Source organism: Oncorhynchus mykiss, chromosome 25, assembly GCF_013265735.2.
Source record: "Oncorhynchus mykiss isolate Arlee chromosome 25, USDA_OmykA_1.1, whole genome shotgun sequence".
NCBI lineage: Eukaryota > Metazoa > Chordata > Actinopteri > Salmoniformes > Salmonidae > Oncorhynchus > Oncorhynchus mykiss.
This window is the reverse complement of record NC_048589.1, coordinates 31,791,430-31,806,464: the sequence shown is the minus strand read 5'-3', so window position 1 is coordinate 31,806,464 and position 15,035 is coordinate 31,791,430. Positions and strand designations below refer to the sequence as shown.

General features: G+C 42.5%; 1 protein-coding gene across 1 annotated transcript; it reads left to right on the top strand.

Moving 5' to 3' along the window:
* Positions 1–219: 219 nt before the first annotated feature.
* LOC110505804 (HHIP-like protein 1) lies at positions 220–14,634 on the top strand. The gene is made up of 12 exons (XM_021585257.2): positions 220–1,000; positions 2,988–3,220; positions 3,349–3,502; positions 3,745–4,004; positions 9,456–9,599; positions 9,807–9,953; positions 10,370–10,551; positions 11,514–11,640; positions 11,844–11,989; positions 12,221–12,302; positions 13,070–13,152; positions 13,555–14,634. Exons 1-12 carry the CDS (start codon positions 710–712, stop codon positions 14,184–14,186), a joined length of 2,481 nt encoding a protein of 826 aa, XP_021440932.2. The 5' UTR covers positions 220–709; the 3' UTR covers positions 14,187–14,634.
* The last annotated feature ends 401 nt before the right edge of the window (positions 14,635–15,035 follow it).

Here is a 15,035-nt window from a genome sequence, read left to right as displayed (position 1 = left end):
TAGCTATATTAATACTGTATTAACATATCTAAATGAGTGAATGTATTTTTAGAATAATACAAGAGTGAGTTAACTGACTGACAGTCGCAGAAGTCATAATTAGCATCTCCTAAGAACAGACACCAATTGATGTCATCCACAGAAGTGGAATAACTCCAGTGGATTTGTCTTCTGTTTATTGCATTAGGCCTTTTCTCAATGTTTTGATGCCTGTCTGAAAACACAACTGTCTCAGACAGGACTGTTACCATGACTTCCTCTCCTATTATTGTGTTTTGTGCGGGTATTAAGGCAAATAGGGGATATGAATAGTAATAGTGGAGCAAAGATGAGTTACGTCTGCGATCAAGCACACTTACAAAACGGAGGAAGCAGACAGCAAAATACTCTGCTGCGTTTCTTAAGACCGGGCCGGGACCGGTAGCACGAGAACTCTAAACTAGCCTATAGATAGGCTACACAGATACCGAGACGACGTAATGTCTTGCGCGGTGGAATAACAAATGAAATGGACTGTATTCCGTCGAAAGTTGATTATTAAAGAAATAGAGCAAAGTGCAGTGAACCGATCGCTCTCTCTCAAACACACAAGGCGTCTACGGGACTGTAGAACCGGAGGGAGGGAGCCTCGTTTTTTTGCTGGTTTGCACACATTTCTGATCCATGAGGTTCAAGTGGGGCACTTTAAGTGACCTGAAGTAACGTCAGAATGTTGTATTGTTGTGATTTACTCGGCCGTGTTTGGCACTCACCGATCATTCGGTTATATTTGTTGGCATTTTTTATAGCACCTGTGTTCTTACACCCACAATGTTTGGATTTCAAGCCCCCCTTCAAGCCTCAAGATGATCTCCAGTTCTGCGCAATGTACAGGAACTTCGGCTGCTGCGACTCTGCCAAGGACAAGGAATTGATGGGTAAATTCTATAAGATCATGGACAATTTCGACTATTATGGATATGCCAGCTGTGCTGGGTATGTGCAGGACCTTCTCTGCCAGGTAAGCAAAGCGCGGGTAAAGGTCGTTACTCGGTTGTTTTCAGAATTACATCATCCATCTGTTCTTGGCAAGTCCCGGCATGTTTGTAGAGGCATATTCTTGTTATACAGCGGCACTTATTAGAAATAACATTTTCTGATCTGACTTTCGTTTTTAGGCACTGGCATAGCACCTGGCACACACACCCACAAGACGGGCTTTGGGACCCCCAACCCAAAGATTTGTTGGGGTCTCCGAGGCCTCCCAGATATCATATGAACACTTCATAAGCCATTTTGTTTATTACAGGAAATTAGCATTAAAACTTCTAAATGTATGCTCTGCCTCATGGCAAAATGTGTAGAATAGCATGAGATATACAACTGAGGAGAGGCTTTACGGACATGCCTGGTGCCCAAATTTATGATTTTGGTCCAAAATGAGAGGTTTGTGGAGCAGCGAGAGTCAGGTGGAGACAAACAAATTCGGTTCATTCAGTTCAGTCAATCATCCCGATGAGCCCTTCCCAGCTAGCTAGTTTATGCTTGTGGATAGAAACTTAAGCAAGAATTTTGAACTTGTTTGCCAAAGTTGGGACTTGGGAGTGTTGAAAATCATCCGTTTTTACCGGAGTATTTGCTTTTTGTTTTCGTACAAAAACATAACAGTAAAGTTGTACATTTTTTGGAGTGCTGTTTTGCAACACTGAACAAAAATATAATTGCAACATTTTACTGAGTTACAGTTTATAACCTTTATTTAGGTCAGTTAAGATCGAACTCTTATTTACAATGACGGCCTACCCAGCCAAACCTGGACGACGCTGGGCCAATTGTGCGCTTCCCTATGGGACTGCCAATCGCAGCCAGATGTGATGCAGCCTGGATTCGAACCAGCAGGTACTGCAGTGACGCCTGTTGCACTGAGATGCAGTGCCTTAGACCGCTGCACTACTCGGGAGCCCATATAAGGAAACCAGTTCATTAAAATACATAAATTAGGCTCTAATCTATGGATTTCACATGACTGGGAATACAGATATGCTTCTTTTGGTTACAGATACCTTAAAAGAAAAGGTAGGGGCATAGCTGTACAAAGTTGCTGGATATTGATGGGAACTGGACCACGCTGTCATACACGTCAATCCAGAGCATCCCAATCATGCTCTATGGGTGACATGTCTGGTAAGTATGCAGGCCATGGAAGAACTGGGACATTTTCAGCTTCCAGGAATTGTGTACAAGTCCTTGCAAAATGGGGCTGTGCACTATCATGTTGAAACATGAGATGATGGTGGCGGATGAATGGCACGACAATGGGCCTCAGGATCTTTTCACAGCATCTCTGTGCATTAAAATTGCTATTGATAAAATGCAATTGTTTTCGTTGAAGAAGCCGGGTGTGGAGGTCCTGGGCTGGCATGGTTACACGTGGAGTGCGGTTTTGAGGTCGGCTGGACGTACTGCCAAATTCTATAAAACAATGTTGGAGGTGGCTTATGGTAGAGAAATTAACAATAAATTCTCTGGCAACAGCTCTGGTTGACATTCCTGCAGTAAGCATGCCAATTGCATGCTACCTCAAAACATGAGACATCTGTGGCATTGTGTTTTGTGGCAAAACTGCACATTTTTGTCACAATCGCCTGGAGTGCAGAGTCAATTGCAGAGAGCAGAGGAACTGGGGAAACCGTCTTTATTTGGATTCCCAAACGAACGCCCAAAACAATAGGCGATAGATAGACAGAAAAATAGTCTGACCCAACACAGGGCACAAACGGACAGGAGCACAAACACGCACACCCTGACTAACAGAAAACAATCCCGCACAAAAATAGGCGGGCCTAACAGGCTTAAATAGACATGAATCAAGAAACAAAATAAGCGACAGGTGCAACCAATAAGACCAAACGAACAGAAAAGGATAAATGGATCGTTGGCAGCTAGAAGACACTCACTTCTCCATTTTCTCCACCTTCCCCATTCCCTTTCTTTTCCCCCTCCTTCAGGAATGCTCTCCATATGCAGCTCACCTCTTTGATGCTGAGGACCCCAGCACCCCTATCAGAACCCTCCCTGGCCTGTGCCCTGACTACTGTTCACAGTTCTGGCTCAAATGCCGTTCCACCATCACCTTGCTCTCCGACGACCCGCAGCTAGCCGAAGCTGAGCCGGACCAGGACCGCTTCTGCCAGCACCTGGAGCTGGAGGACCCAGACTACTGTTACCCACACCTTCTCAGGTGGGGCTTCCAAGGGTTTACTTGGAATTGGGGGTGGGGTAGGGCAAATGTTCAACATTTTTATGGGATTCTTGTTGACTGCACAGTTTAATTGATTCAATTAAAAACTTTTGTACACACCTGCTCAGCAACGAACAGCTGACACAGAACTTGGGCCGGGTCCGGGCCGACCCCGAGGGTTGCCTGCAGCTCTGCCTGGAGGAAATAGCCAATGGCCTGCGGAACCCCCTGGCCATGGTTTACGCCAACGACGGAACACACCGCTTCTTTATAGCAGAGCAGGTGTGTGTGCTCACTTTCCTTTAACAGTTTTTGTATTGCATTGTGGTATAATAGGGGGGGTTTCTCGTGCAGACACAGGTTAGACCTTGTCCTGACCTGGCCTCAAAAATAAGCTCAATGGAGAAAAGTTTAATCTGTATCCTGGAAACCGCCCTATAGTGTATTGATTTTGTGTATTGTTGTATGTATATGTTGGCCTCACAAAAATGAATTTCTGTAATAAAGTTATTATCGTATCGTAGGTGGGTCTGGTGTGGACGTACCTACCCGACCGCTCCAAGCTGGAGAAGCCGTTCCTGAACATCACCAAGGCCGTTCTGACGTCGCCCTGGGAGGGGGACGAGAGGGGCTTCCTGGGCATGACCTTTCACCCCAACTACAAGTACAACAGGAAGCTGTATGTATACTACTCTGTGGAGATTGGCTTCGATGAGAGGATCAGGATCAGCGAGTTCCGCGTCTCTCCCAGCGACATGAACGTGGTGGACCACGGGTCTGAGAGGTACAGTTACAGTGGGGCAAAAAGTATTTAGTCAGCCACCAATTGTGCAAGTTCTCCCACTTAAAAAGATGAGAGGCCTGTAATTTTCATCATAGGTACACTTCAACTATGACAGACAAAATGAGAAAAAAAATCCAGAAAATCACATTGTAGGATTTTTTATGAATTTATTTGCAAATTATGGTGGAAAATAAGTATTTGGTCACCTACAAACAAGCAAGATTTCTGGCTCTCACAGACCTGTAACTTCTTCTTTAAGAGGCTCCTCTGTCCTCCACTCGTTACCTGTATTAATGGCACCTGTTTGAACTTGTTATCAGTATAAAAGACACCTGTCCACAACCTCAAACAGTCACACTCCAAACTCCACTATGGCCAAGACCAAAGAGCTGTCAAAGGACACCAGAAACAAAATTGTAGACCTGCACCAGGCTGGGAAGACTGAATCTGCAATAGGTAAGCAGCTTGGTTTGAAGAAATCAACTGTGGGAGCAATTATTAGGAAATGGAAGACATACAAGACCACTGATAATCTCCCTCGATCTGGGGATCCACGCAAGATCTCACCCCATGGGGTCAAAATGATCACAAGAACGGTGAGCAAAAATCCCAGAACCACACGGGGGGACCTAGTGAATGACCTGCAGAGAGCTGGGACCAAAGTAACAAAGCCTACCATCAGTAACACACTATGCCGCTAGGGACTCAAATCCTGCAGTGCCAGACGTGTCCCCCTGCTTAAGCCAGTACATGTCCAGGCCCGTCTGAAGTTTGCTAGAGAGCATTTGCATGATCCAGAAGAAGATTGGGAGAATGTCATATGGTCATATGAAACCAAATATAACTTTTTGGTAAAAACTCAACTTGTCGTGTTTGGAGGACAAAGAATGCTGAGTTGCATCCAAAGAACACCATACCTACTGTGAAGCATGGGGGTGGAAACATCATGCTTTGGGGCTGTTTTTCTGCAAAGGGAGCAGGACGACTGATCCGTGTAAAGGAAAGAATGAATGGGGCCATGTATCGTGAGATTTTGAGTGGAAACCTCCTTCCATCAGCAAGGGCATTGGACATGAAACATGGCTGGGTCTTTCAGCAGGACAATGATCCCAAACACACCGCCCGGGCAACGAAAGAGTGGCTTCGTAAGAAGCATTTCAAGGTCATGGAGTGGCCTAGCCAGTCTAACTTGCACAATTGGTGGCTGACTAAATACTTTTTTGCCCCACTGTATGTGCAGTGTGTTGTGTTCTGCCCCCAAAACTGGCTGCTGAATGCGCATTACCCCATTAGCACACATCATGATCATTCTTTTTCTCCATGTTCTTGAAGGGGTCACTGCACACTACGGAGGCAGCCCTTACAGAAAAAACAGGCTTCTGGCAATCTGTTGCTGCAAACCTTTGAGCAAGCTCATATTTTCACATGCAGTTAATTGTGTGGTAAACCGTTGCGGCAAATTTGTGTCAACTTGTGAACTTCTGGCAAACAATTCTGGGAAACTCGTGGCAAACATTCTACTGTATGCTGCAAATTTGCTGCAAACTCAATATGAATATGCAAATTAGATCCGTTTTTTGGTTACTGTGTGTTAACAACATTGAAATGTTGTATCTACATATACCAATCACATATCGCTTTAAATGAACTTGCTTCTCACAGAGAACTAAACATATGAAATGTACTAAATATACTAAACACGTATAAATCAAATACAACTTGAAATCTTCTGCATGCTAATGAAGAAAAGAGCCAAGACTGGATATTTCCCAAATAAATTGTTGATTTAATATTTTTATGTAGCTACAACATTTACATGAGAGAAATGTGAACACTATGGGTATGTTGACCTTACGATATTTAAAGGGGCAACTACATAATTTACATGATCCAAGTGTTAACTGAGAAATAGTTTTCAACCAATGGAAGTTTAAAAGATAATAAACAACATTTTAATAATTAAAACAACAAAAACTAAATCAAACCCAGTTCAGAACTATTGCCTTTTTGAGGGAACTTTGGAGATGGCAGCCCTGTGGAAGTCCTTCGTCCAAAGCTTGTTGAATGTATGCACTGAAACAATCAGTAAACACAAAACTAAAACTAAATTAGGATACTGAAAACAATTACTGAAAACATTTTCTATTTTGGCATCTTAAAAGGTAGACACAGCAGCTAATGGGCGGGCGGGTTTGGCTTTGTAAAAACGAGGTCAGCTGTTACAAAGTTGCCTTGATGTTGCTATGCTTCTAACTAAAACTGGCATTCTATATATTTTTCAGCAAGGAAACAATGTTTCTGCCTTTCATAAATGCTATATAAACAGACAATGTAGCTAGCATGGGACTTAAGCCAACAAAATCTACCTTTAAATGTATGGCCAACTGTTCCTAGAGAACCACAGTACACAAGATTTAAAGTCTCAAAACAATTGACCCAAACTAATCAACTAATTATGATATTCAATCTAGACTGTAACTTCCTTATTAAGAGACAGTTGTCTACTAGGTGTCTCTTTCTTCTTACTCAGGTGTATAAGGCTTGGGTGGAAGAAAAGCAGCATAAAATTGAGTTATGCCTAATATGGCAATTCATATTATTTTTGAAAAATGAATTATTGTTAACTGACATCTCAAAACCAACCATCAAAGCCTTGACCTGGTGCACACACATTTCTCTGTCTTCAGTTTGATTGAAGGCCTCAATCTGACTTTTTTATTTGTAACTGATTGCTTCTAGAAAGAGAGAAGGAACAACACAACACATGATCAAGATGTGCTAGCTACTAGATTAAAGCATGAAATATCTAATTGTTACAAAGAATGAATGTTTGGGCTACATTTATGAGCAATAATATTAGCATTATATTTGTCTATTGTTGTATATTTATATATACACATACATATACACAGTGCATTCGGAGAGTATTCAGACCCCTTTACTTTTTCCACATTTTGTTACGTTACGGCCTTATTCTAAAATTGATTTAAAAAAATTATCCTCATCAATCTACACACAATACCCATAATGCAAAGCGAAAACAGGTTTTTGGAATTTTTAACAAATGTATTAAATCTAAAAAACAGTAATACCTTATTTACATAAGTATTCCGACCCTTTGCTATGAGCCTGGAATCATACTACACTGGCTCCGACACTCATCGGATGTGGCAGGGCTTGCAAACTATTACATACTACAAAGGGAAGCACAGCCGCGAGCTGCCCAGTGACATGAGCCTACCAGACGAGCTAAATTACTTCTATTATGCTCGCATCGAAGCAAGCAACACTGAAGCATGCATGAGAGGATCAGCTGTTCCAGGCGACTGTGTGATCATGCTCTTCGTAGCTGATGTGAGTAAGACCTTTAAACAGGTCAACATTCACAAGGCCACAGGGCCAGACGGATTACCAGGACATGTACTCCAAGCATGCGCGGACCAACTGGCAAGTGGCTTCACTGACATTTTCAACCTGTCCCTGACTGAGTCTGTAATACCAACATGTTTCAAGCAGACCACCATAGTCCCTGTGCCCAAGAACACTAAGGTAACCTGCCTAAATGACTACCGACCCTTAGCACTCACGGCTGTTGCCATGAATGGCTTTGAAACACCATTATCCCAGAAAACCTAGACCCACTCCAGTTTGTATACCGCCCCAACAGATCCACAGATGAAACAATCTCTATTGCACTCCACACTGCCCTTTCCCACCTGGACAAAAGGAACACCTATGTGAGAATGCTATTCAATGACTAGAGCTCAGCGTTCAACACCATAGTGCCCTCAAAGCTCAACACTAAACTAAGGACCCAGGGACTCCCTCGGGAACTGGATCCTGGACTTACCGATGGGCCCAGGTGGTAAGGGTAGGTAACAACACATCTGCCACGCTAATCCTCAACACGGGGGCCCCTCAGGGGTGCGTGCTCAGTCCCCTCCTGTACTCCCTGTTCACTCATGACTGCATGGCCAGGCACGACTCCAACACCATCATTAAGTTTGCTGATGACACAACAGTGGTATGCCTGATCACCAACAATGATGAGACAGTCTATAGGGAGTGATTAAGACAAAGGAGCTGATTGTGGACTACAGGAAAAGAAGGATGGAGCACTTCCCCATTCTCATCGACGGGGCTGAAGTGGAGCAGGTTGTGAGCTTCAAGTTCCTTGGTGTCCACATCACCAACAAACTGTCATCGTCTCAGATGATCATGCAGGTGAAGAAGCCGGATGTGGAGGTCCTGGGCTGCCATGGTTACACGTGGTCTGGGGTTGTGAGGCCTGTTGGACATACTGCCAAATTTTCTAAAATGACAATGGAGGTGGCTTATGGTAGAAAAAAGAACATTACATTTCTGGCAACAGCTCTGGTGGACTTTCCTGCAGTCAGCATGCCAGTTGCATGCTCTCTCAACTTGAGACATCTATGGCATTGTGTTGTGTGACAAAACTGCACATTTCAGAATGGCCTTTTATTGTCCCCAGCACAAGGTGCACATATGTAATGATCACGCTGTTTAATCAACTTCTTGATATGGCACACCTGTCAGGTGGATGGATTATCTTGGCAAAAGAGAAGTTCTCACTAACAGGGATGTAAACAAATGTATGCACAACATTTGAGAGAAATACACTTTTTGTGCATATGGAACATTTCTGGGATCTTTTATTTGAGCTCATGAAACATGGGACCAACACTGTACATGTTGCGTTTACATTTTTGTTCAGTGTAGAATCCCCCCCAAAATGTAATTTGTTGAGAAGTAATAACTAATGCTACATGGTAAAAACAGCTGGGAGCCATGTGCCATTTCGCCATGACATGATGACATTCTATTTTCTAGTTGAAATGGGAGAAAATACATTGAAACTTTATATCAAATTGGGATAATGTTGTAGGTTACACTGGCGAGTAGACAATAAGAATATTTGCCAGTGCTAATTATTTATAAATGTTGTTATTTCATATGGAGGAGATGTGGGAAGCTAAAAGGCTAGCTTTCTTGCTGTTTATAGCCAGCTGGCTAGCAAGCTGCTAGCAGATATATCTACAGCCTACAGTGCGGCACAAAACAAGGTCATGTAAATCAAACTTAAACTTTCATTACATAGGCCTAGCTATTCCTTAAATATGCAGTTGATTTTCTTTCAAATTGAAAACATTACTGTGGGGATGTTTTCAACATGATTCCCAACTCAAATGGAAAGACAACAGAAAAATCTCTGCTATCGCCCTCTTGTGAACGTTGCTATTTTGAGAGTCTAGAAACGCATGGACCGGCGAGGTATCATGTTACCAAAAGGTGTCTGTGTCATTGCACAGAAATTCAATGGGAGGTTTCTGCTCAAACAAATGGGAGGTTTTTGCTCAAACAAAATCTATGACAATACATTTAATGTATGATTTTCTCACACTGATTTCTCTGTGTCCAACACTTTCTCAGGATCATTCTGGAGGTTGACGAGCCTGCGTCCAATCACAACGGAGGAATGGTGATGTTTGCTGATGACGGTTACCTGTACATTTTCACTGGAGACGGGGGCATGGCTGGTGACCCCTTTGGGAAATATGGAAACTCTCAGAACAAGTGAGAGAAGAGAGGAAAACTTGTGGAACTCACATTGAATCATATAACTTGAACAATTAGTTACAGCTGTTAACATTAACACTGTTGCTAGTAATACATTACTTCTATTTACATAAAAAAAACATTAAAACTACAAAGACAATCAGTAATCATACTTACAGAAAGACAGAGTGTTATGTTCCACATTAATTCTGCTGTCTTCTGCAGGTCAGCCCTGTTAGGCAAAGTTCTCCGGATCGATGTTGATGACAACGACAGAGGTCCCCTGTACAGGATCCCTTCTGACAACCCGTTCGTGCATGAGCGCGGGTCGCGCCCTGAGGTCTATGCTTATGGGGTGCGCAACATGTGGAGGTGCTCCTTTTTCCCACAACTTTACAACGTAATATGCTTTCATTCATGAAACATTACACTGGCAACTAAAAAAAGTGTGGTAAGAGTTTACATTAGTGCATGGAATAAATAAGTAATAACTTAGTTATAAAGTGTAAACTAGTTGTAATTATTAAAAAAAAAAATATATATATATATATATATATATATATATATATATATATATCTTTTTTTGTGTAATTACTTAATTTTTGAAAGATATTTTCTGACTTTTTTTTTATTGAACACATAGAGAGAGGATGACAGTTAGGAAAGATAGAGGTTGTGTCAAAGGGAAGTAGGTCAGATTCAAACCTATGCCGACACGGTAGACCGCTAGACCTAGGCCACACTTAAGTTGTTTTATTGATCGACTTGTTCTTGTTTCTCCCATGGAGGTGTTCTGTGGACCGGGGGGACCCCCTGACTAAGGAGGGCAAGGGACGCATCTTCTGCGGGGACGTGGGACAGAACAAGTTTGAGGAGATTGACATCATAGAGAAGGGAAGGAATTATGGCTGGAGGGCCAAAGAGGGGTTCTCCTGTTATGACAAGAAGCTGTGCACCAACAGCTCTCTAGGTGGGCATCCTGTAGTTTAGCCTAATCCAAGATGAGTTTGTGCTGTATAGCCAACTCCAATGCTAATTTTCTTGCTGGCATCCTGTAGTTTAGCCTATTCCAATATGTATTTATTTATTTATTATTTCACCTTTATTTAACCAGGTAGGCTAGTTGAGAACAAGTTCTCATTTACAACTGCGACCTGGCCAAGATAAAGCAAAGCAGTGCGGCACAAACAACACAGAGTTACACATGGAATAAACAAACATACAGTCAATAACACAATAGAAAAGTTTATATACAGTGTGTGCAAATGAATTAAGATTAGGGCGGTAAGGCAATGCGTAGGCCATAGTGGCGAAATAATTACAATTTAGCAATTAAACACTGGAGTGATAGATGTGCAAAAGATGAATGTGCAAGTAGAGATACTGGGGTGCAAAGGAGCAACAACAAAAAAATCACAATATGGGGATGAGGTAGTTAGGTGGGCTGTTTATAGATGGGCTATGTACAGGTGCAATGATCTGTAAGCTGCTCTGACAGCTGATGCTTAAAGTTAGTGAGGGAGATATGAGTCTCCGGCTTCAATTATTTTTGCAATTCGTTCCAGTCATTGGCAGCAGAGAACTGGAAGCAAAGATGAGTTTGTGCTGTATAGCCAACTCCAATGCTCATCGTCATGCTGGAATCCTGTGGCTGGGTCACGGTGTGTTTTGTTCTGTGATTTCCTTCAGCTGTTTTTATTTTGAACTGTTCTTTATTTATCCTTAGACAGTAATGGAACCAGAGTGGGAAGAGATGGGAAGGGTGGACGTGACGTGGGGATTGAACCCCGGTCTCCAGGGTCATTATGTGCTTAGAAGGGAAGTGCTCAGGAAGAAATAAGCAGGAAATCCGGGAATCATCCAGATCAGGATTTCTGGAAAATCACAGGCTCTGCACGAAGTCTCTTATCTCCTACTTCTGTTCTCTTCCAGATGATGTACTCCCCATCTATGCCTACCCTCACAAGATGGGCAAGTCTGTGACTGGTGGCTATGTGTACAGAGGCTGTGAATACCCCAATCTGAACGGCATGTACATATTTGGAGACTTTATGAGCGGGTAAGGCTCCTTACTGTACGTGTTCATCATTTTAAGTTCAATCCAAATCCTAAAAGGGTTTATGGATGTTTATACTGTATAGCAGGTGTTTTTTTATATATATATATACAGAAGGTTGTGTTTTATGTTTTCGTATATAGCCTAAAAGGAAAGCAAACAGAAAAATGTTATAAATTCTAACATGTAGAGTCTCTTCCCTATAGGCGTATGATGAGCCTCCAGGAGAATAAGAACACAGGTCAGTGGGACTACCATGAGATCTGTATGGGCATGGGTCTGACCTGTGCCTTCCCTGGCTTAATCAACAACTACTACCAGTACATCATCTCATTTGCGGAGGACGAGGCAGGTAGGAGGAGTCACATTAAATATATTTTTGTTTGCCCTTGGTCACAGGCAATGGAAAAGTTTTTTTTAAGCATCAGATCTCTAGGCTGCAGACATTATGCCATTTTCCCAAACCAAGATTAAGCCTAGTCCTGGACTAAAAATCATGCTTATTAGAGAATCAAATCAAGTCCAGGAAACTAGCTAGATTTTAAATTACTGAAGGTGACATTTATTTTTTCTGTGTCAATAGGAGAACTGTACTTCATGTCAACTGGAGTGCCCAGTGCCACATCTCCCACCGGTGTGGTTTACAAACTGGTGGATCCCTCAAGGTAAGGATTTAAAGCCATAATCTGCCATTTCAACAGCCTGACCCTGCCACTGTTTGGTTAGGTGAGGTTTTAACTAAGTTTAGCAGTTGGCCAAACTGCTCTTTTCTTGAAGATGGCAGAAGCCTAGCAACACTGTCATAGACACTATTTTTAAAAGAGACAAAGACTAAACAAATCTGTGAAACATGTTGAGCATCAATTCATGATTACTGATCTGGTTATTTTAAATCAGAAGAATGTGCCTGTAGTTCTTAATGTGATTTCTATGGTCAATTCAGTCTCTGTGTGTTCTGCGCTCTTATAGTAACACTGCTGAAGAACAGTATTCTTTCTCTGGTTTGGTGATTGTTGAGGTTTTCTTACCCTCTGTCGAGGTTGGCTCACCCTCCCTTTCACCAGAGTTCTAGGTGAAAGAAGTGAAATAAGTGGTGTGAAACTCTCTTTCTCACACTCCCTCTCTCTTGCTCTCTCTCTCTCTCTGTTGGCTGCTGCACTATATACGATTGTGTCAAGTTATTTGTTTTTCTCTCACTCACAAAGCTGATTTTAATTAGTCTCTACCACAGCAATGTTTGGAAAGGGAAGAGTAGAATAGGCCTTCAGCCTTATTTTGGCAAAGAGACCAGCTGAAACCTAATCAAATACATCTAAAGAGCCAAGGTCTCAACAGAGTCTGACGAAACTGGTGCAAACCTCTGACTACTCACCCTCTGATTTAGTTGTCTTCCCTGCTGAAGACTTTTATTTTTGTCTTTTGTCTGTTTTAGACGGGCACCGCCAAGACAATGCCACTATGACCCGCTGCCTGTCAGAGTGAAGAGCAAGCTCATCAAATTCAAACCAAAGGAAAGTGAGTATACTGGCTGTCAACATTAATCTCTCTCTCTGTCTGTCTGTCTGTCTGTCTGTCTGTCTGTCTGTCTGTCTGTCTGTCTGTCTGTCTCTCTGTCTCTCTGTCTCTGTGTCTGTCTGTCTGCTTTTATTTTGTTTGTTTTATTTTGCCTACTTTGCTCAATCAAGCACTTATGTCAGTAAAACACTAGACCTCACTGCTTCAATTAGATTATTCACTTCATTGTCAATTCACAGATCATGAAGTAATTTGAGAGATGTTTTTAGACCTTTGAGAATGCCTGATTGCTATTAAACTTTTATTACACTGTAGATAGGCATACATGCTAATTAAAACCTATTCTCCCACAACTGTACATTAGGCTTGTCCATGTAGTTATCCAATCCTTATATTCTATAGCATTAACAGGAGTTGAACTACCGACCAAGCGACCAAATCTCTCCCCGCAAGAAGAGCCCGTCAGATCCCATCCCACTGAGTCTGCAGTAAGCGAGTCCGACAAGGACTGGCTTCAGGAGCTCATGGATATTCTGAAGGAGCAAGAGGCTGCCGCTGTCACCACCACACTTCCTCCAACCACAACCACAACCACAACCAAACCACCCAGGCACACACGACGGAAAAATCGCAGGAAGAAGGGCAAGCATCGGTTAGAGAGCGAGTCGGCATCAGCAGCTGTGCCACAGAATGGGGTGGTGAGACTGGCGGGGGACGAGCAGGGGCGGGACGACCGGGGGAGGGTGGAGATCTTCGCCAACGGGGAGTGGGGAACGGTGTGCGACGACCTGTGGAATACAAAAAACGCAGCAGTGGTTTGTCGACAGCTGGGGTTCCGGTTCGCCCTGAAGGCGTCCAAGCACTCGGAGTTCGGAGAAGGGAAGAGTCTCCGGATTCTTCTGGATGATGTACAGTGTGAGGGGACAGAGGAGAGCCTGCTGGGCTGTCAACACACAGGCGTAGGTATGCATAACTGTGCCCATTACGAGGACGCGGGGGTGATATGTGGGAACTCAGACTACGTAGATGCCTAGAAATGAGAGTCCATTGAATTTATTCCTGACTGTGTCCTAAGTGATTGTAACTAAAACAAAGGAATATTACTGTCTAACTTTTGTCTAATTGTTATCAATGGTGGCACTTATAGGTCTACCTCTTTCATTAAGGTAATATAATGCTGATTTAATTGTTATGTTAAAGTCTTAAAAGGTTTCTATTTGAATGTAAGGTTTTGCTAATGCAAGACATTGTCTTCTCTAAAGCAAATTCATCTAAACAGTATTTCAATGAATGTATAAGGAATACCAGGTTATTTAATACTCACTCATGATCACATACTGAAATCAATTATCCAACCAGACTCACAAGATGTGTTCAGTTGACATGGAAAAAACATACAGTATATATATATATACAGTATCAGTCAAAAGTTGTGACACACCTACTCATTCAAGGGTTTTTCTTTATTTTTATTATTTTCTACATAGTAGAATAATAGTGAAGACATCAAAACTATGAAATAACACATATGGAATCATGTAGTAACCAACAAAGTGTTAAACTTCTTCAAAGTAGCCAACCTTTGCCTTGATTGCAGCTTTGCACACTCTTGGCATTCTCTCAACCAGCTTCATGGAATGCTTTTCCAACAGTCTTGAAGGAGTTCCCACATATGCTGAGCACTTGGCTGCCTTTCCTTCACTCTGCGGTCCAATTCATCCCAAACCATCTCAATTGGGTTGAGTTTGGGTGATTGTGGAGGCCAGGTCATCTGATGCAGCACTCCATCACGCTCCTTCTTGGACAAATAGCCCTTACACAGCCTGGAGGTGTGTTGGGTCATTGTCTTGTTGAAAAACAAATGATAGCCCCACTAAGCGCAA

Bases quoted from the DNA above. Each gene is read 5' to 3' on its own strand.
- LOC110505804 (XM_021585257.2), top strand. From the start codon at position 710: ATGTTGTATTGTTGTGATTTACTCGGCCGTGTTTGGCACTCACCGATC. The intron at 3,221-3,348 runs GTGGGGCTTCCA...ACACCTGCTCAG, and splicing joins TGTTACCCACACCTTCTCAG to CAACGAACAGCTGACACAGA. The intron at 11,641-11,843 runs GTAAGGCTCCTT...TCTTCCCTATAG, and splicing joins TTTGGAGACTTTATGAGCGG to GCGTATGATGAGCCTCCAGG.